Source organism: Pundamilia nyererei, unplaced genomic scaffold (assembly GCF_000239375.1).
Source record: "Pundamilia nyererei isolate P.nyererei 1_Seehausen unplaced genomic scaffold, PunNye1.0 scaffold00024, whole genome shotgun sequence".
Classification (NCBI taxonomy): Eukaryota; Metazoa; Chordata; class Actinopteri; order Cichliformes; family Cichlidae; genus Pundamilia; species Pundamilia nyererei.
In genome coordinates, this window is record NW_005187425.1 from 92,953 (window position 1) to 112,741 (window position 19,789).

At 39.5% G+C, this 19,789-nt stretch overlaps 2 protein-coding genes across 3 annotated transcripts in view; both read right to left on the minus strand.

Moving 5' to 3' along the window:
- Positions 1-3,594, minus strand: part of myoz1a (myozenin 1a) — a 5,513-nt gene extending 1,919 nt beyond the window's left edge. The window contains exons 1-4 of one of the 2 annotated variants that reach the window (XM_013909435.1): positions 3,336-3,594; positions 1,648-1,767; positions 1,187-1,374; positions 199-466 (exon numbers count right to left, since the gene is read on the minus strand). In XM_013909435.1, coding sequence (XP_013764889.1) covers positions 199-466; positions 1,187-1,374; positions 1,648-1,732 — 541 coding nt within the window. In that variant the 5' untranslated portion in view covers positions 1,733-1,767; positions 3,336-3,594. The remainder of the gene's footprint in view (positions 1-198; positions 467-1,186; positions 1,375-1,647; positions 1,768-3,335) is intronic. The other variant, XM_005727294.2, reaches the window with a different exon arrangement.
- A 3,785-nt stretch (positions 3,595-7,379) lies between these two features.
- synpo2la (synaptopodin 2-like a) lies at positions 7,380-17,826 on the minus strand. The gene is made up of 4 exons (XM_005727297.2): positions 16,986-17,826; positions 14,205-14,356; positions 13,260-13,972; positions 7,380-11,783 (listed from the first exon to the last, which is right to left on the minus strand). Exons 1-4 carry the CDS (start codon positions 17,085-17,087, stop codon positions 9,154-9,156), a joined length of 3,597 nt encoding a protein of 1,198 aa, XP_005727354.1. The 5' UTR covers positions 17,088-17,826; the 3' UTR covers positions 7,380-9,153.
- Between the last annotated feature and the right edge of the window lie 1,963 nt (positions 17,827-19,789).

The following is a 19,789-nucleotide window of genomic DNA, read 5'->3' on the forward strand; positions in this document are numbered from 1 at the left end:
TATATATATATATATATATATATATATCGTGTACACTGTTATTTTTTATTAATTTATACAGTTGTCCTTCTAGATGTATTTCTCAAGCTGTAAACACACTTTCTTAATGCATTTTAAATAATTTTTGGAGAAATGGCCCTCTGTACCTAAAACAGAATTGCACTACAAATGGCCAAAAGAAAAAGAAATTAGACAAACCTTTTAGTGGAGACCACTCACTACTACCTTCTCCTTTTCCACCTTTCTCGCCCACACCAACTCCTGCACTTCCTGCTCCACTTGCACCTCCCGTTCCTCCTGCTCCTTTGCTTCCAGGCTTTGGGGGAGGCACAGGGGCCCCTCCTCCTGTTTGTAGCCCTACAAAATTCAGACGTCCAGACTCCTTGCTAACAAAATGCCCACCGAGGTTTATTATTTGACCTCCCACTTGACCTCCCAGGGAGGGAACAAACTTCTGCAGGTTGTCCTGAAAGAAAGGGTAAATGGACTGGTTGTTATACAGCACTTTTCTACTGTACCTGAGCACTCAAAGCTGTTTATACAACTTGCCTCATTCACACAACCATTTTTTTCTATGCATAAATGCTATCTATCTACCATTCACACACATTCATGCAGCTTGGGTTTAGTGTTCTGCTCAAGGATATTTGGTATGCAAAGTGGGAGCAGCCAGGGATCAAACCACCAACCTTGCAATTAGCAGATGACCTGCTCTACCTCCAGAGCTTCAGCCAACCCATATAGAGCAAAGTATCACCATTATAATCAATCATACACCATACAATGCTTTGATTTGTATTTACTGAATAATAATGATCAGGACTTGAGCATTATGTTTAGGTTAAAATTATGATTGTGTGGTCTTTATCTGCTTCAAGACCAAAAAACCCTCTTATATCACTGTTAAAATTGATCAGTATGATTATAATTAAAGCCCAGGTGACTTTACATTTAAATAATCACCATCTGCATGCTGGTACTAGGTTTCTTTCAAATATTTATATCAACAAAAGCAAAATTGTAAAGGTAAGGATACAGTTCTTCAGGTGTTACCTTTCTGCATGAGATTCAAAGCTAATTCAAGATTTATTTGCCTCAAATTTGCTTGGATTATCAACCTAGTGTCAATAAATTTGCATTGCAGTGACAAACAAGACTTTATTTTGTTTATGAACTAGGCTCTCACCATGGACTCACTACTGAAGATGTCAGGGTTGTTCTCATAGATGAATTTCTCCACTCTCTGCTGTCTCATCTTGAACATCTTGGATCCTCGGTTCTTCAGCAGGGAAAGCTCCTCCAGCATGATGTCTTTAGGAGTTCTGATCTTTGTTCCCAGGTCAAACTCCGATGCCTCTGGCTCTGACTCATATTCTACGTAAGTGAGAGCCAAACAATGGCCCTAACATTGGTAAATGAGGTTGAAAGTAGTACTAACTCATAAACATTGTTTCATTAAAGAACGGTATCCTTTATTAGTAAAGTAGATTGACTTAATTGTACTGCAAATAAGCAGCTAGTTCTCTAATACTTGTACCCCTTTTTGTTTTACCACCGTGTATTTCTGTGTACTGTGTTTATATGAAAGAGCTCCACTGAGCAGTGGTAACTTGGTTTCATAGTCACGTCATTTTATGTAAGCCTTACCATCCTGAGGGATATGTGATAGGTCAGTTATGATCTTGGAGGGCTTTTTCCGCTTGGTTAGGGGAGCAGGTGTACCCAGAGGCATGACTTGAGGGGCCGGGGGAGAACACAGAACATTACCTTTGGTTAGAAAAATGTAGAACAAGTGATGATATTAACCTGAACACATACTTAAGCAATGAAATCCTTATGTTCAAGACTCAAAAGTTAATTAATTTTAAGTAATATCAAAACTTCTCCGGAAAAAAGAAGCTCCTTAAAGGGATTAAGTCTAGATAAATAACATAGAAAACTTTAAGAGGTTTAGTATGAAAAAAACATAAATTAACAAAATAGAAACCAAATAAGACAAAGTAATTGATACCTTCAGTTGTAGTTTTCTATTTCACACTACACATCCATATTCAAAGGAATTCATAAATCATGAATTGACTGTAAAGCTTTAATTGCACTGAAAGGGGTGTTGTTGCTTCAGTGTTACCATTGATTTGCACCATAGTCACAAAATAACTCTCAACCATCAACACTTTACCACCACGCCTGAAAGTGAATCCCCGGGACCTGAATGTATCAGACAGACTGACAGCAAGGGCCCTCCTCATTTTTCAAGTTCAAACGGGATGTCAGTGCCCTCAGATTTCTTACATTCTCTAGTGAAACAGATGTCTGCCTCGAAGGAAACGTATAGCTCAATATGTGTTTCAGTTTTGTTTGGAGACACAAGATCTGTACACAGTCTGTGCCAATGTAAACAGAACCATGTTATGGTTGAGACAGAAGCCCCGGGCTTATTAAAAATGATGGAATTATTCATAATATTTTATCACAGCCTCTTGCATGGAAACATAAAGGTGGGAAAACTTCCCTCTATCTCATAGGCCAAGCTATCCACTGTGAAAGACATGCATCTGGTTTACATGTAATTATATGCGTGCGTTACATGGTTTCTTATCTTTCTGAACAGGTATCAACACTTTCAGCTCTCACCAGTTTCTTTAAGGCCCAATCAAGTGGCAAAACATCACATCACATCTACTGGCTGTAACTCAACCCACTGAAGCTATTTTTAAAAGCCATTTCCAGCCAAGACATTTTAGCGACATGGAATGGCGTCATTCGGCTATCAAATGGGCTCAACATAACCCTTAAGAACACACCTCCACAAAACAATTCTGACTATATATTTGGCCATCTCTCAAAACAGGTGTACAAACTGGTTTAGTTAATGGATGTTAACGAGGAGGATTTTCAACACTGTCTTTTAATTCCCTTAAATAATTAAAGGCTCAGACAAGTCTGTTCTCAGATTTACCAACCCCTCTCAGGGTTTGGCAGCGCCATATAAAACATATGCAACACCCACCGAGTGAGATGATCAGCACATTTAACCACTCCTTTGATAATTTTAAAAACAGCAAAGGAACTTTTATAGCTATGTTGCATCTGCAATTAATTATTTGTCATAAAATTAAACTGCTAACTGATCATTTTTATTTATTGAACTCTTGAGGTCTTGCATTAGTTTCTCCTTAAGATCAGCTGCAGAAATATGAGTGGGACCACATTGCATGTTAAATCCCTCTCACGGCTTTTGCACTATGCAAAACTGAAATCCTCCCAGTTATCAGCTGTCAGTTGATTGGTAGAACAAATGGACACAGTGATTTGTGGGATGTAGATCCACTCACCGAGTTTTTGTTGTTGTCCTGGCAAGAAAGACAGACCTATAAATACCAAACAGTGAAGAGGAGACCGAGAGACCAATGTTGGTGATCTCGATCACAAGTTTACAAATCCCTCAGTGCCTCTGACCCTACGTTCGCCTGGACCCAGGTCCCGGGAAGTGCAAAACCCAACCAACACTCAGATGGCAGCTCTTTCAGGGGGTTGGGGCTGTTGGTGTTCGTATCAAGACGGGAGGAGGAGGTTGAGGTTGGGTGTATGAATAGGGATTGAGGAGGGGGCAGGGGGGCATTAAAGTCAGGGGAGAAGTCTCTGTTGGCCAGCTGAAACTGCTGATGGTGATATTAAGGGAACAAAATCATTCTCACAGATGGCTCAGAAGCCTATATTTAGTAGCAAAGAGTGAGGGGGACAGAACCCAACTATAATATAACCTCACAGGACTCTGGGTGTGTTTAGGGTACACAGAAAGACTTTTCAGTTTCCCTGAACTACTGAATGTGATGGACATGCAGACAATGAGGTGACAGATATTTAAAACATTTTGTGCAAACCATCTGAATGTGGTGGAGTGCAAACCCCAAAACTACCAAAGATATGTCATTAGTATCCTTACTGGTAACTGTATATCTTCCATTTTAAAGAAAACACAAATTTTTGCTTTCTTGTGTGCAAATACACAACCTGCCTTTGACGTCACAACTTTTCCCAGGGCTTAAAAAGTCTTCAGTAAATATATGTACTTACATTGTCATAACAACAGAGTTATCCTTTAGGTGAGGGTCTAACATTATTCGATTTTTTCTACATTATTATAGTGATGATAATAGCATGCAATACAGGCATATGATCATGTGAAAAAAAAAGGTTTTACAGGGGTCTATGCAATCCTGTGAAAAACTAAGTACATTCAGTAGCTTGTAGAACCGCCTTTAGCACCAATAACTTTAAAGCAATTTTTCTCTATGTAACTTTACGCTCTTACATTGTTGTGGAAAAATTTTGGTCCACTCTTCTTTACAACACTGCTTCAGTTCATTGAGGTTTGTGGGCATTCATTTATGCACAGCCCTCTCAAGATCTCACCATAGAATTTCAGCTGGGTTGAGGTTTGGCCTTTGACTGGGTCATTTCAGCACTCTTTTCTTTTGTTTTTCAGCTTTTCCATAGTAGATTTGCTGCTGTGCTTATCCTGTTTCATGACATGCTTGAACTGCCAAGGAGATGGCCTCACATCTGACTATAGAATGCTTTTGTAAAAAGAGGTGGTGGACTCTGTAATTGCAAGGTGTCTAGATCTTGTGGCTGCAAAAACAAACCCAAATCCCCGTAATATCTCTGAGCATTGCATGGTTTGACCTTGGAATTAAATTTGCTGGGATATCCACTACTGGGAAGCTTGTGACATTGTGCCAACGCAACTGAATGCTTCAATCCAGCAAACTGTTTTGCTGAATTGAAGCCTAACGAGTGTTTGATTATTAGCACCTGGCTGCCACTTACCCCTTAATTCCTATACTAACAGTAAAAGAGTACTTTAATTTACCTTTCTTTTTCATATGACTGTATAAACATGTATGTAACTCTATAACTCTCCTTAGTGTGAATTTTTTTATTTTTTGTGCAAATTTTAAAAAGGTAAATATACAGGTATATACAGGTATCATATGTACAAATTGACACAATATGAATGTGTCATTTTTAAATATTACTGTTACAATTAATATACATTTATAAAAACATGATTGTTAGTTGCCAAAATAATCCCAGGGGTCCTGAGTGAATGTCAGATTTTATGTGCTTAATTCGATCTAGAAAACTTTGACTCTGAAGCACTAACTAAATCTGCAGTAACTTTCTCTGAAGGTCAGTTAACTTTGTATTGTTCTAGTGTTTTTGAGCACACAATCAAAGTAGAAAATGCAACTGGTAACTTTGTGGCTCTGTTTGGATGTTTGACTGTATTAAAGTACAATTGATCTATATGCTATGTGCAACATTGTTCTTAAGTTAAACTTCAATTCCAAGTAAGATGTATCTTATTTTACTTTATATATTCTAAAATATTTTATGATGCACGATTCTGAAATGTAGGAAAGCCATCAGACATTGGGTTTTTGACATCAATACAAATGCCCAATATTGTTAGTTTCCTTTATTTCTTAGGGTTAACTTCCTTAAATATTACTCAGGTCAGCTTTATTTCAAAAAGGTTCTTCAGGCTCTTCTTCATAAAGTCTTGATTTCTCATAAATTTTTGGCTCATCTCTGGCCTCCGAAATCTAAAGAAAGTTATCTATTTTTATCAAAATGATCACTGCAGAGAAGTGCTTGTAACAAACAAGTGACATGTTTTCAGTCTTTCTTCGAACCAACTGAGGTCTTATATTTAAATAACAATGGTGACACTGTTTAAAATTTGTGTTTTATTTTTATACATACCTCTGCATACATTTCATTATTTCATATGAAATGTAGAAATATCCATGTCCCTTTTCTGATCAATTCAAATGACATTTCAATGAAGTATTAAATGGAAAGCACTAAGATTTGCTGCAGATGTCTTATTTCTAGTACAGCCCATGGAAAACACTCCACGGGATGTTTTCTGCACATCTTGAAATAGAAACTTTCCATAGGCCCCTTTTTTAATGTATCTTTTTTTAAGTAGGTAAATTAAGAAGCAACTCTTAATTACAGTAGGGACCTGGCAACAATTCATTTTCTTTATAAATAAAGAGTATTATGTTTGGATATTAGCAGCTCTATATATAGCCTCCCATGTGAGTGTGGGGCTTGGCCATTTTTAATGCACTGTCAGTGTACACTGATGCCCCACAGCACCACTTAGTGGCAAGTGTTCATGTAGGCAAAAAAAAAAGAAAGAAAGAAAAATATACTGACACACAGTACAACCATATAACATTATTGCATTACATTATAGTCAAAATTTATACATGAATATACATTTTGAGTTCCAGATATAGAATCACACATTCTGTGTGTTGGGAAATGAATAGATGGCATTAAACAACAAGTTTCCAACGATAATGCACTTTTTGAGTATTAATTTTTAATCTTACTAACAGAAAAAAAGTGAAAATAGTATTTTTTTTATACACCAAACCACCCCCGCCCATTTTATATATGTATAATGTCCAGATTTAGCTCACTCCTAGAATCTTTACTGAAAAGTAAGAAAGTAAGACAAAGATTAGTCAAAAGATGACTCTTGGAACTGCAGAAGTAATAAACACTGAATCTTTACAATTTAGCACTAAGAAATATGTCAAAAAGAAGCTAACTCAATCTCAAACAACTGCTTCAACATTTGTGTTTAAAATGAGAAAAAAAAACATTAGAAAAAACAAAAAAGGACATGTTGTATGCTATAAATTGTACTGACCGGGTATCTCTCCAATATGATGATATGATACTTAAAACTTTACCCCATACTATAGTTTTTGAAGTTTCCTCCTGTGAAATATATGATGAAACATCCAAGGTTTCAATGGTCATGTCTGTTAGTCTGTCACATTAAATTGATGGAGTTTTGCTACTCTAGGATATATCCCATAATATAGATCCTCAGAGCTGTTTATAGAAAAAAAGAAAGAAATTACACTTTGGCTTTAAATTGTGACATTTGGAGTGGTTGTGCATTTGATCTACCTACAATTTTTAACAATACTTAAATGTATTTTCCAGCCCTGAAATTTTAATGTGGCTAGCTCCAATGTTAGAATTTTGATCTTTATCTATACTTTAAGAACTCACAAAATATTCATTGAAGGTAGAATTTTTCATGGCTTTATTAAATGTGATAAAGTTGTTGTACAAACAAAAATGAGCTGATTCTAATCAAGCTAGACACTCACTGATTTTTTCATAGAATGACCCAATAGGTTCCTTATGTGAAAATATAATTCATATTCTATTATATTATCTGAGTTACTATTTTTATTAACGAGCTACAAACCTATTTAATTTATAAAATTAGTCTGAAGTTAAAAAAACAAACAAACTCTGCACTGGTAATAATTTTTATCTTTTAATCCTTTTTTAATGTTTAAACTACTATACAGTTACATTTACTTCATTGTTCAGTTACAAGTTCCATTTCTGCATGCTTTTTGTCATACATTAAAAGACTAACCAACAGAGGGCAGTATAAAATCAGACATGTCAGACAGCTGGAGAGCCTTGAAGTCTAATTTTATTCCTCTAAAAATATCGTGTCATCTCTCAGTATAAACTTCTACTCAGCATTAATAACAAACATTTTTCACACTCATTATTTAATCCATGTACTTTCAGAAACTCACACTGTACACCTCAGCATATTTATATCTAAGATCTAGTTTTCTAATGACATAATGAAAACAAGAACAAGCTTGAAGAGAAACTGTATTTTAAAAAGGGTAAAAAATCCAAAAAAAAAAAATCTACCAAGAGTACCACAAATATAACACAACAGTCTTTCTGTGTTTCTTACTTGTTCCTTTAACATATTCAATCTTTGGAAGCACATATTCATCAAACATATTTCTCCTTACTTTTTAACAGCACCCATTGTTATTTAGAACACAACAGCTAAACCTCTGTGCTTCTGTCCAACAAACTTCATGGCTCAAACTTTCCTGGTCATTCTAATTTAATTTCTAGAGGCTGTGAGGTATCAAACCAACAGACAGAAGTCTGACTTTGATTGTGACCACTTCAGTGAAATGGCAACACCAGAACTGTGACCCCATTACTCCTAAATATGTCCTCGTTCCACAGCCGCTCTCTTTTCATGAACCCTTTCAGAAGGGCCAGTGCTTCTCTGTCTATCTACTTCCCCATGCATTCCCTCTGAATAAATTACAACTTTACAAAACAAAATACACATTTCTTCATCTGTGTTATTTGTTTAATAAAAGTTATGAATTTACATATAGTTGCAAAGTGCAACTATATGACTCTGGTGTGTCTAGGTGGTAAATAGAAGCAGTGATATCCAGTAACAAGTGTTCATTCAGTGACAGCCCAGGCACTTGTTGTTTGTGACCTGGGCTAAAAAGATAGCATTTCTCTCTAGTTATAGTGAGTGGAGGTATTTGACGCGTTGCAAGAGCAAACCTTGCCTTCACTTATAGACCCTAGCGAGCTGAGGTGTTTAAAAAACAGCATCATTTAAACACCCATGAGTGTACATGACTGAATAGGGCGAGTACTGTGAATTACATGTTATAAGATCCACCTACTCCAGTCTACATCACACAACATATATTTTTAGTGGTTTGAGCTTTGCTCATAATGGCATTCGTTCATTCATTGTTCACTTTTCAGACATTTCAAGTTTCAAAGAATAATTCAGTACAGGCTCTGTTTAGATGGGTTTTCCGCTAAATTAGTAGAAGAGATCTCCAGAAGCCTTACACAAACCTCCCCCAGGACAGGCATATGGTGGGCTATACAGTGTATGGCAATATAGTTTAAAACTAGTGTGACTCATTTAATCTGTTTGCAGCAAAATAAATGTGATAAGCAGCATTTTGAGCAAAAAAAATAAAAATCTTTTGTTCTCATTTAACTTAACTCACCTGTTTTTTATATTTCAATTTCATACTCAATTGCCATTTTATGTTACTTCAGCAGCTAATTTTTGCAGATGAGTCCTGATCTTTGCCCATCAGTTTCCCAAAGCATAAAACATCTTTAACTCCATGTTTTTTCTATCAACCAATTAACAAAATTGTCAGATATATTTCTGTCCATGATTAATTAGCCTTTTCATGAATATGAAGATGTCCAAACATGGTACTGACTGCTTCATTGCCCTCAGATTGCCCCTGGCCTCCAGACACGGGGCTGAACACCTCCCTTGGTGGCCACAAATCGTGGTTTAGGTGCCTGTACTGGGTTGGACTTGAGTGGAGGCAGAGAGGCAAGGATGCTGAGCTCAGGAGCACTCTGAAACTGTTTGGCTGACTGGAGCCCAGTGGTATATGACACTGGAGCATAAGGTGTTGGGACTGCAGGGGGCACTGGGTTTGGAATGGGAGTGGCAGAAAATTTTGGAAGGTTGGGTGGTCCAGTTGGTTGGGACAGAGGTGCAGCTGGGGTTGGTATACTGTCTGGTGCTGTTGTCAAGGCAGAGACTGGAGTTGGAGTGAAGGTTTCAGGAGGTGGGGAGGTCATGCCAGAGTGAGTCAAACGTTCTCCAAGGCAAGTAGCTGAGCGTGGTGCGAGGACTTTAGGAGCGAGAGATGGACCGGACATAGGTGTAGGTGTGGAGAATCGCTTGACCTCATAGACACGGGCTGTTTTGATGGGGATCTGCCTTGGTGAGGTCAAGGAGCTTCCAACCATTGGTGGTATGTAGTCACGCTGCTGGGCTTGGTAAGAAGGCATAGCTGCTAGATTAGCAGCGCTGCCCCCATAGTTAAACATGGCAGAATTGAGCTGATAGGGTTGCCTTCTCATGAAATCCAGTGCTTTGATGCCCTCTCTTGGAGAGCTTCCTCTACCCCTGTTGTCTGGCTTGTTTGTTTCTCTCTGAGGCCCAGTAGGGATAGATGGGGCCAAAAGTGGGTTGTACCCAATTGGGGGCGGTGCACGGACATTTGGGGAGTATTTCCATTGAGAAGGAAGTGAAGGATTGAGGGAGGAACCAAGGGGTTGTGCTGCACTGTGCATTGTCCCTTCCTTCTGGTAAGTAGTCTCGGGTGGAGTGTCCACTACATACATACCCATACGGCTCTGCCTTTTGGCAAACAGTTGGGCCCCCTTACCTCCTGCTTGGAGAATCTGTGGAGCTTCGTGAACAACTCGTGGTTTGGGTGCCACTGGAGGAGGCACCTTTCCTATGCCAGCCTCATCACTTCTAATTTCCTCAGAATCATCATAGATATTCTCGTCGGGTGGTTGGCCATAGTTGTATCGGCTGGATCTGTCATCCAGATTCTGCACCATAGACAACAGTTCAGGATTGGGGGATTTCTTTTTAACATCTGGCACATTGAACATTGGTTTGGGTTTCCCATTACGCCTTCGAGCCTCAAGCAAGATTCCTGTGCGACCTGTTGGACCAGGAACTGGGGTTGGTGCTACAGTTTCAGACTGGGAGACCACTGACACTTGAGACAAAGGTGCAATTGAAGATTGCAGTGGTAGCTGAGCAACTGGTGTTTGAAGTGGAGACACTGTGATAACTTGGTCAGCTGACACAGGAATTTGGGATGTAGGTGGACCAGGTACTAGAATCACTGGTACATGTGGTGCTGGTGGTACTGATGGAATAGATGCTGGAGTCACAATTGGAAATGGAGCCTGCTGAACAGTAGTAATTGGTGGTGTTGACTGCACACAAGTAGAAAGGGATGGAGGGTGGTAGGTAACAGGAGCTTCTGGCTTTGAGACCAAGGAACTTTGAAGTATGGAAGTTTGTGGCGAGATCACTGATGAAGTACCAGGGGATAGCTGTGACGTTCCTGCTGTATTGTTAATGTCTAGTTCATATGTAGTGGAAAATGGTGGCGGCACAACAGCTGTTGAGGCAGGACGCTGGGTTGTCTTTGTGACAGGTGGCCGGAACGTCACAGGGGCAGTTGCAGCCCGAATACTGATAAAGCCAGGGGTAAAAGGACGTGCTGTCCTGTTGAGAACATTACTCACAGGTAGTTCTGGCAATGGTGTTTCGGCTGGTTGACCAGGACTGGTCAGAATGGTAACTGAGGCAGTAGCTGGTTTGGGTGCCACTGGTGGAGATGACTCCTCCATGCTAGCTGTGCTGACTGCAGAGTAGGATAGGTCTCCATTAGTCATTCCACGGGATGCAACAGGAACTGGACCTGGGGCTTGTGATAGGATTGATTGTGTGGATATAGTTCCAGGTAGTGTTATGTGCTGAGGTTGTAAGTTTATTTGTGGCTCTACTTCTTGTTGTGACTGAAACATCTGGAGTATCTGAGGTTCCTCATGGACTTGGGATTGTGGAGGTATTTGAGGTTTTGCTGCTTCTGCCTTCTTGGCATGCTCAGCAACCCTTTTTCTCTGTTGCTCAAATAACTGGGCACCCTTGCCCACAGTGTCACTCAAACCTGGACTCGGAGCATCCTCTGCTCCATCCCCACGACCTTCAGTACCTGCTGTTGCCCTCTTTTCCAGCATATCCAGATAGTCACTGTCCCAAGTCGGGTCCGGAACTGATGAAAAACCTTCCTCATCAAACTCAGATTCACTGCCAGGAAGTACCCCATCCTCCTCTTGTGAGTCCTGACACCTGTCCTCATCAACACTACCAAAGCTAGTGAGTGTGTACTTCTTGGAGCGCTGCCTTCTCTTCTTGAACATTAGCACACCTTTTGAGTGAGGATTAGGAGCATCTGTCAGAAGAGAGGCGATTGTTCTACACTTGCTTTTGGCTTCCTTTACTTGTTTGTCTTGCTGTGTATCCCCTCGGTTCAGTTCTGCAGGATATGAAAGTCAAAACTATTAGAAGTTGTTATGCAGTGGCATAATGTAAAGTAAATCTTAGGGTCAGAATTTCAAAAGGAAAAGATTTAGCCTTTGAAAGAATGAACTCTGACATAAGCTTCTAAACCTGTCCTGTCTGCCTGTCCAACAGGCATCCATCTCTTAACTTGCCACAGTAGCACTTCCAGGAAAATTCCACAGAAGCTTTGAGCTTATCACATTAGCTAAGGTGAAGGATAAATTTGCACATTGTTAGGGTCATGTACTCTGACATCTAACTTTAATGAAAGTATTTGCATTCTAATGGAAACTTTGATGTCATAGGTGACTGGAAGGAGAACTTCAAAAGGCATACATAACATATCCTTTAACTTGTTATGGTATTAAACAGATTATCATAGGCAATCTAATTCTATTACCCTGGTATAAATGCCACATGAAGCGGAATTTTAATTTGTTTAGGACATGGTTCTTAAGTAGGACATTAGAATGTCAGTGATGGCAAGGAGGAATTCCAAGAATCAATTAAGGATGATAGACAGAATGACAAATTTTAGGAAAGAATGCTTAGTCATTTTCTGTGCTTTCATCACTATCGCATTTTTTTTAACCTCTCTTCAAAGATTGTGAAACTATTAAGTCAAGGTTAATGTAAGCACATCATTTTAATTGATGCATTTTGAAAAGCATAAAAATGCATTTGCAATTTTAATAAGAACCAAAGTACATCATATTGAGTATTACAGAACAAATCACATATTATTGTTCTTTCAATATACAGTAAGAAGTAAGAAAAGAGTAAAGGGGATGAGAGCAGCAAGAGCTCTAGATATTATCCTCGGTTTGCCACCTGATATCAAAAAGCAGTTGGTTTTCTGGGCTCCTAGGTTGATTGCTGGGTTTTTTACATAACTGGAGGAAAATGCGATAAACTATATGACTATGCCCTGTTATCAGATTTGACACCCACCCACTTTGAGCTTCAAACCTCAAAAAACATTTATGTGTGGCTAGTTTTGCTAATTGTCATATTAAACAAATCACACTGGACACGTTAGTCTTTTTGATTAAGCTTGATTAAGCTTCATATCACACTATTCCGACAGTATTGGTACAATTAATTTGGTATCAGTGATGTTTCCAGAGTATCAATGGATATAAATAGCTAATGATCAGCTTCAAAACTCAGCTTGTGACTCTAGGATAATTATAAACAGGTACCATATATAGATAAATACTGTAGTTCCAAAACTGATCTGTTTTAGCTCCCTAAAGCGCTGTTTTAAATCAATAACTGACCTCTCTTGACGCACTGTTTAGAAAAAGGTAAGGCGTATTTGTTTGATTTTTAATTTTTGGATCATTTGTATCATAATCATAAACTCCCACCAAATCATAATAGGATATTTATTTAACTTTTACATGTGAGGCACAAGTTGATCCCAGTGGCCTTCTCCAGGTGTACTTACTGGCTTGCTTGGCCTTTTCCATGTATGTTGTTGTAAGCTCATCATCGATGGGTTTATTCACAGGACCCACCATGGGCACGAGCTGGTTACGGGAGCCAAGCATCAGAGCCTCCTTTGCCCTCTCAGGGGATACCAGTGGCACATTGGCAGGCTCTAAAAAGCCACTATCCTCCTCTTGCCCTGCATCCCGTGGCCCTTGGTCATCTGCTGAGGATATGATAGAGGAAGTCTCTGTCGATGTCTGGGAAGACCACATTCCGGGACCATGAGGTTGGTAAATCACTTCCCTTCTAGCCACCCCTGGCAGACCTCCTCCTCCATTTCCCTCTCCACCATCCAATAAACGGGGGTAAACATGTGCATCTGGAGCGCTGTCATAGCCACTCATTTCTGATGTCTCCCCACCCTCAGGAGAGGTTCGTCCTGTGGGTTTCCCAGGGTTGGAGTTGCTGGGGCTTCGGCGTTTCTGCCTGCGTTGTCTCTCGTAGCCTGCCACATCTGCATCACTATCAGTCTCGCCATAGTAAGCCTCGCTCCCAGGTGGCGATGTCAAGCCGCTGGTTAGGGTGGAGCGGCTACGATGGACTTCGCGGACAGGTGCATGGTGAGGGTGATTTGGTGACATAGCTCGCAGAGCAGCACGGTACTCTTTGTCTATTCGGGGAGATGGGGCTCGGGTCACAAGCACCACAGACTGAAAACCAGCAGGTGCCCTGAAAACAAGTGCAAAGGTTAAAATAGTTTTAATGTCAATGAGTACCTTTGAATGTGATATCATAACTTAATTTTTTGTATTTAGTATACGCTGTCTTCTTGTTTTTAATTCATTTTAAATGCAAGGCAGCAAGTATGAAGTCAGTGCATTTTACACTTTTCTTTATCCATTACAATGAGCTGCTGATGCTTTAAGATTGAGAAGAGTTTACTTTCTCTTGTTCTTCTGACCTTTTGACCCGGATGTGTAATATCCCAGGGGAACTGTCGATGAGGTTCATGGCCTGGGCATGGGAGAGCGTTGCACATGGCTGCTCATTGATGGAGACCAGCTCATCAGCCTCCCGCAACCCAGCCCTGCATGCCTTGCTGCGTTTGCGCACCTACATATAGGCAAAACAAGTTAAAAGCTGAAATACTAAAAATAATTGAAAATCTGAATTTCTGACTCGTTGTATGAAGAAATGTTGTTTCAATCATTTTTAAAAAAACAACAGAGCTATGCTGCTGTCTTGGATTGGTTTGTGATAATGACTGACAAAGACAGAGACCAGATTCTGCACTGACAGCTCGATCTTGCTGCAGACATATGCCACATATTACAGCTCGAGTGGAGCTCTCATACACACTTTAACAAGGAAATGCCAGCCAGAAGCCATCTTCATTTGGTGCTTTGCTATTTGTGCCCAAGGTCTGTCAGGACCGTGGCGTTTTGCCCACTCTAAACTGCCTCAGGTCTGTGCAAGCTATGTCGACATGTCACATAGTAAATCTAAAACAGAGGCCTGAAGATGTTCCTATTTTTTAAGCTAACAGTGCAGTTTTGATTACGCTTTACGAAGGCATAGGCTATATGAAAGAAATTTTTAATATTAGAATTAGTGGATGGAGAAGCATTGCTTTGGTTACCTTAACTAGTTTTCTTTCCAGCTATTCTAGTTTGTCTGTAATTAAATCCCATGTCCCCATTTAGCTAAGCCTTTTAAAATGGTCCGTGCTTACTTGTGGCAGAGGATGTCTGTTATTCATTCACGCAGTCACTTTGTGGCCACAAATCATAACAGTTATAATAGCCTTACATGCGTGCACACATTCACCACATGGGGAAGTACAAAAATACACTTAAAGTCATATAAATAAACATAGAAGCATGCACATGCTGTCTCAACGGCACAGACCCAGGACTGACACACCAGCTCTTTTCAGTGCAGCCACACACTGCTCCACCTGTTTGGGATGATATAGTGTGAGACCTGACAAGATTACAGCTTCCTCCTCTCAGGGGTGAAGGAGCACATTGTTTTAGATGATCAGACAGAACCAGCTGTCCACCTTCGTAAAGGTGACTTGGTGTCCCGAGGCCAGCTTGTCTACATGTCACTCTTCATAACTCAACAACGTAGAATCACTCATGAAAACATATTAAAAGTTTACTTAGACAATCTAAGCCAGTAACATTTTCCAAAGGATAATTATTTTGCCAGTGCAAATATTATATATTAACTCAACTGTGGAAGATAATGAGTTACAGTACAGGTATATATCAGTGCATTATACAAATAAGGATTCATTGCACAGAAGAACTATATCCTGTGAAAAAGCAGGATATAATACAATTTCCCTGACCTACTGTGCCAAGTAGATAGATTCCTGTATTTTGTAATATGGAGATCATTTTTAAGGGGGGGCTTCATTTGAATTAACACCACGCCATATGTGATGTCAGAGCAGCAACAGTCCGGAGTAAAAGATGTCAAACGATTAGTAATTCTTTTTGATGTGAACCTACAAGGAAGTGACGATTAGCATCAAGACGATTAGTGCATGTTCAGAAATAGTGTATGAGGCTAATTTTTAAATACTGAGCTGAAACATACACCTTGGCTGACCTAGAGACCTGATGCTTCTCAGCTATAAATAGCCACCTTCAAAAGTACTTCTGCTCAGTCAACAATTATGGAAAGTATGTGTGGATGAATCTATTTTTCATATTATGCTAATATACATTCATAAAGTGTGTGCAATATAATGTGTTCAATACAAACAAATGTACATATTAAGTCAGAAAATAAAAAGAGAAGCTTATATCAGAGGTGCTATTTTTTATATACTTGGGAGCCAAATGAATCCTTTTATCCAGTATATGTTCCCCATCTCATATCATGCCACATTCTGAAATCCTAAATGGAGATCAAGACTGAAATTTGGACTGCTCCATTTCTGCCAAGTGTTGGTACCAAATTATTGCCCATGAAGAATTTGCTTTTGGAGAGTAAAATGAGCTGAGTGACTCCATGTGAGAATTCGAAGGTTAAATATTTCCTTTACCTTCAGTGGACTCAAGGAAATGTGAATATTTAACTAGTCTGCAATTCTCAAAAATGGAATAAAGATTTTTTTTAACATTATAAACAAATATATTATAAAGAAATAACCTGAGGTCACTACATTTTGCTTACTTGTATGTTTTTCACTCTTGTAATTTTACTTTACAATAAAAAAACCAACTGAATGTATCCTTCAAGATTATCGGGTGTGGCCAGGTTAATTGAAGCGTTTCTTGAATGAAATTATGATGTTGTTCAGAGGTGTAGGGCGCACTGTGGCCAGCAACAGAAAAAAATATTTTCTGCAAATGTTACTTGATTTCTGGGTTACTATCATTTTCTTTAATGCTGAGCTTAACAGGCAAAGCAGTCAGAGGAAGATATGCAACAGGGTGGCCTAGCATTCCCACCTATCTGTACTTGAAGTTTAAAGTTCACCCAATCAATCATCAGTACAACTCTACATAAAAAAAGTTTTCAAACAAGATGATGACTCATATTCAGGCCCCAAACCAACATTGAACACTGCCAATGTTCCTTTAGCTCTACACAATAAAACTCTGTTGCTGTTTCCCTTCTGCTTGGTGACGCTATTGACTTTAACACTGTTTTGTTCTTTTCACTGTTGTCTTAGCAAACTGTGAAATACTGGCTTCTGTCCAACATACTGAGTGACTCGCCTTACCTTCGCTACCTGGAGTGGTTTCTGGTGTTCCACGCCTCCCTGGAGACGAAACCCCCATGGCGCTCCACCAGACAATGTAATTATCACTTCCTCTACAACCATTGTTCTTCTCTCTGGATCTCCTTTTTTATCTTTTCTTCTTTTTTGTAGTTATTTTCTTTTCTTCTAAGGTTTTTAATCATTCATCTGAGGACCCCCCTCAGTGCTTTGGCCCTAGTCAGGGCCCCATCGGAGAGCTCTGGCCTGCTCTCGCCTAGCACACTGTCCGGGTGCTGACTTCCCTCTGAGCTCGCACTCACACCTGAACACACAAACATGCAAGCACACACACGCACACACACACTTCTGTGTGCCCACCCATACTCCGTGTGAGCCAACTACCATCGCCAAAGGAAAAAGAGAGGGAGAAGGAGAGAGAAATATGATGGGAGGGGGTCTGTGTCTGCTTACACAGAGGAATGCCTGCCCCAAATGAGGGAGGGGAGGGTCCAGCTCAACACTTGTCCTGTCACTCAGACCTGTGCCACTGGGTGCTGTCCTATTTTTGAAATTGGAAGGCACCGCCACCTTCAATGTCTTGCCTGCTCCTCTTCAGATCAATGCAAAGTTACCATTCAGAACATCCAAATGCCAGTGTTTCATATCTGGCATTTGAGGTCGGTAGTAACCTTTAGCAGAGTCACTCTCCCATCTCGCGACAGCTTTGCCATGAATGAAGACACCACTTATGATTAATTACTTTAAATGCATTTTTTTCTGTTGAGAAACATTATCCATGTGGACAGTAAGTGGAGATTGTGGCGCTGTCAGTCATTAGTGCATGCATTCTGCCAGATCCTCTGGAAACATGCAAGGCTGTCATCATAGAGTCTTTGGAAGAAATACTAATGCTCTGGATGAAGAATCTGCATTGCTACACTGAGATTTGACCAAAGTTTATCCACAAGCATTCACATTATTGACTGAATGGCACATACAGAAGTATCCCATGATCACATAATTGCTTAAAAAATAAAATGAAAAAGTTGTTTTGCTAAAAGATTTTTGGAACAGTTTGTTGTTAATTAAATTAGAGGTAATATAACGCCTCTCTTTGCAGGCAGACATGCATCCCACCGCATGTTTACCTTTATGCACATCGATCGGTCACAACTAGATGCCACATTCACACACGCAGCCAAACTCTTGGATATGTTGGCTGCTGCAGATAGTCTGAACAGAGACATTTCACACACAAACCAAGCTAAGAGACTGGATGTCTGAGAAGCTGTACCTTAGTGCACAGTGATGCTTTGTGCTAAACGCTGCTGTCACAAAGTGCCATAAGTGGCACTCAGAAAATCCTGAATCAAGTCAATTGTAGAAACATAACTCTAACCGGGGGGAAGCTTTTTAAATTCTTAGGCAAAGTGAGCAAGTGCTTTTTACCAGATTTGGCTATGTAATGTTTATATGCAGTTCTTATGCTTTTTAAGCATTGGTGATATGTCTAGTAATTATTAATACTTTAAGTGTGGCCTAAAGCAACAGATGTCTTCATAGTGTTTTTTTTAACATTGAACACGAGTCACAAGATGAAACAATAACAAAAGTTTTGATTTTAAGTTAAGGATGATCCAGAGTAAAATTGGTCCTTTTCTTTTTGTTGCTTTGTTTGTATCTTTTCTTAATTTCATGTCATTTTAATGATTTGATCTTAAACTTCATCCAATTAAAATAGATTGCATTAAAAGAAGTTCAGTGCATGTAAACGTGTTTAAATTATGTTGTATTGTCCTTTGGGGCACTGACAGACCTTTTAAACCTGTTGATGGAGGGTGAATGATCCTCTTGCAAGAAAGCCAACACTGCTATTATCAATGCGGTGGGAGGTTACCGATGATAGTTGCTCCCTTTGGCAGCCTTGCTCTGCAGCTGTTTCCAGACCTCAGGATAGTAACCAGGATCAGTCCTGGGTCAGCCACTGAGAAAAAAATGTCACACTGTCTTCCTAGAGCCAATGTCAGATCTAATAGAATACCACAGTTAAAGAAGGTACTGAACAAAACTGATACACCGTATTTTATTATTTTTATTTGATGCATTAGAACAAGTGTGGTATTAGTGGGACCTCTGAACCAACAGTTGGAAAGAGTAGTTGTGGTAATTGCTCCCCCTAGTGGTTAAAAACATTCTTGCTCTTAGCATCCCTGAGTTTTTACATAATTTCACAGTTTTAATGGTAATTTCTGTCTCTTTTGAGGTTAAAAAAAAGCCAATATCATTACATAATTTTAGAAGTTACAGAGACATTTCTAATACCATCTTTCTGGAGAATACAAATTCTCCAATCCATATGAATCCAAACATTAATACTGGTAATAATGTTGGGAAAAACTTGAAGGATCTCTGACTGTCTGGGAACTCAGACCATTTCCAGACACTCTCACAGAGCAGTGAGAAATGTTCGAATACAAAAATACATTTGTGATATTGTATGACCGACTTGCACAGTTAAATAAACACAGTGTGTCTTTGCTGAAAGGGACTATGTCTCTGCTAAACTAAACACTGCAGTGTGAATAGTTGTGGTTTCAGTTAGAAAAACTGCATAAGTCAGGAAGAGGTCTGCTCAGTCATTCTATCCAGGACAGCAGCTGCCTGCCTGGAAGCATGTTTTTTTTCCTTTTTCTTTTCTGTGGACATGGGAGAATTTCTAAATGATGCAGTGTCTTTGTCCTGCTCATGTTCCCTTTGTTAGTTTGTGTGTGCCCATCTCTTCTTTCAACATTTTTTTTCCACTTTTTTATTGTTTACCTTTTCTA

Bases quoted from the DNA above. Each gene is read 5' to 3' on its own strand.
- synpo2la (XM_005727297.2), bottom strand. From the start codon at position 17,087: ATGGTTGTAGAGGAAGTGATAATTACATTGTCTGGTGGAGCGCCATGG. The intron at 13,973-14,204 runs GTCAGAAGAACA...ACTTGTTTTCAG, and splicing joins TTACACATCCGGGTCAAAAG to GGCACCTGCTGGTTTTCAGT. The intron at 11,784-13,259 runs GTAAGTACACCT...CATATCCTGCAG, and splicing joins GGAAAAGGCCAAGCAAGCCA to AACTGAACCGAGGGGATACA.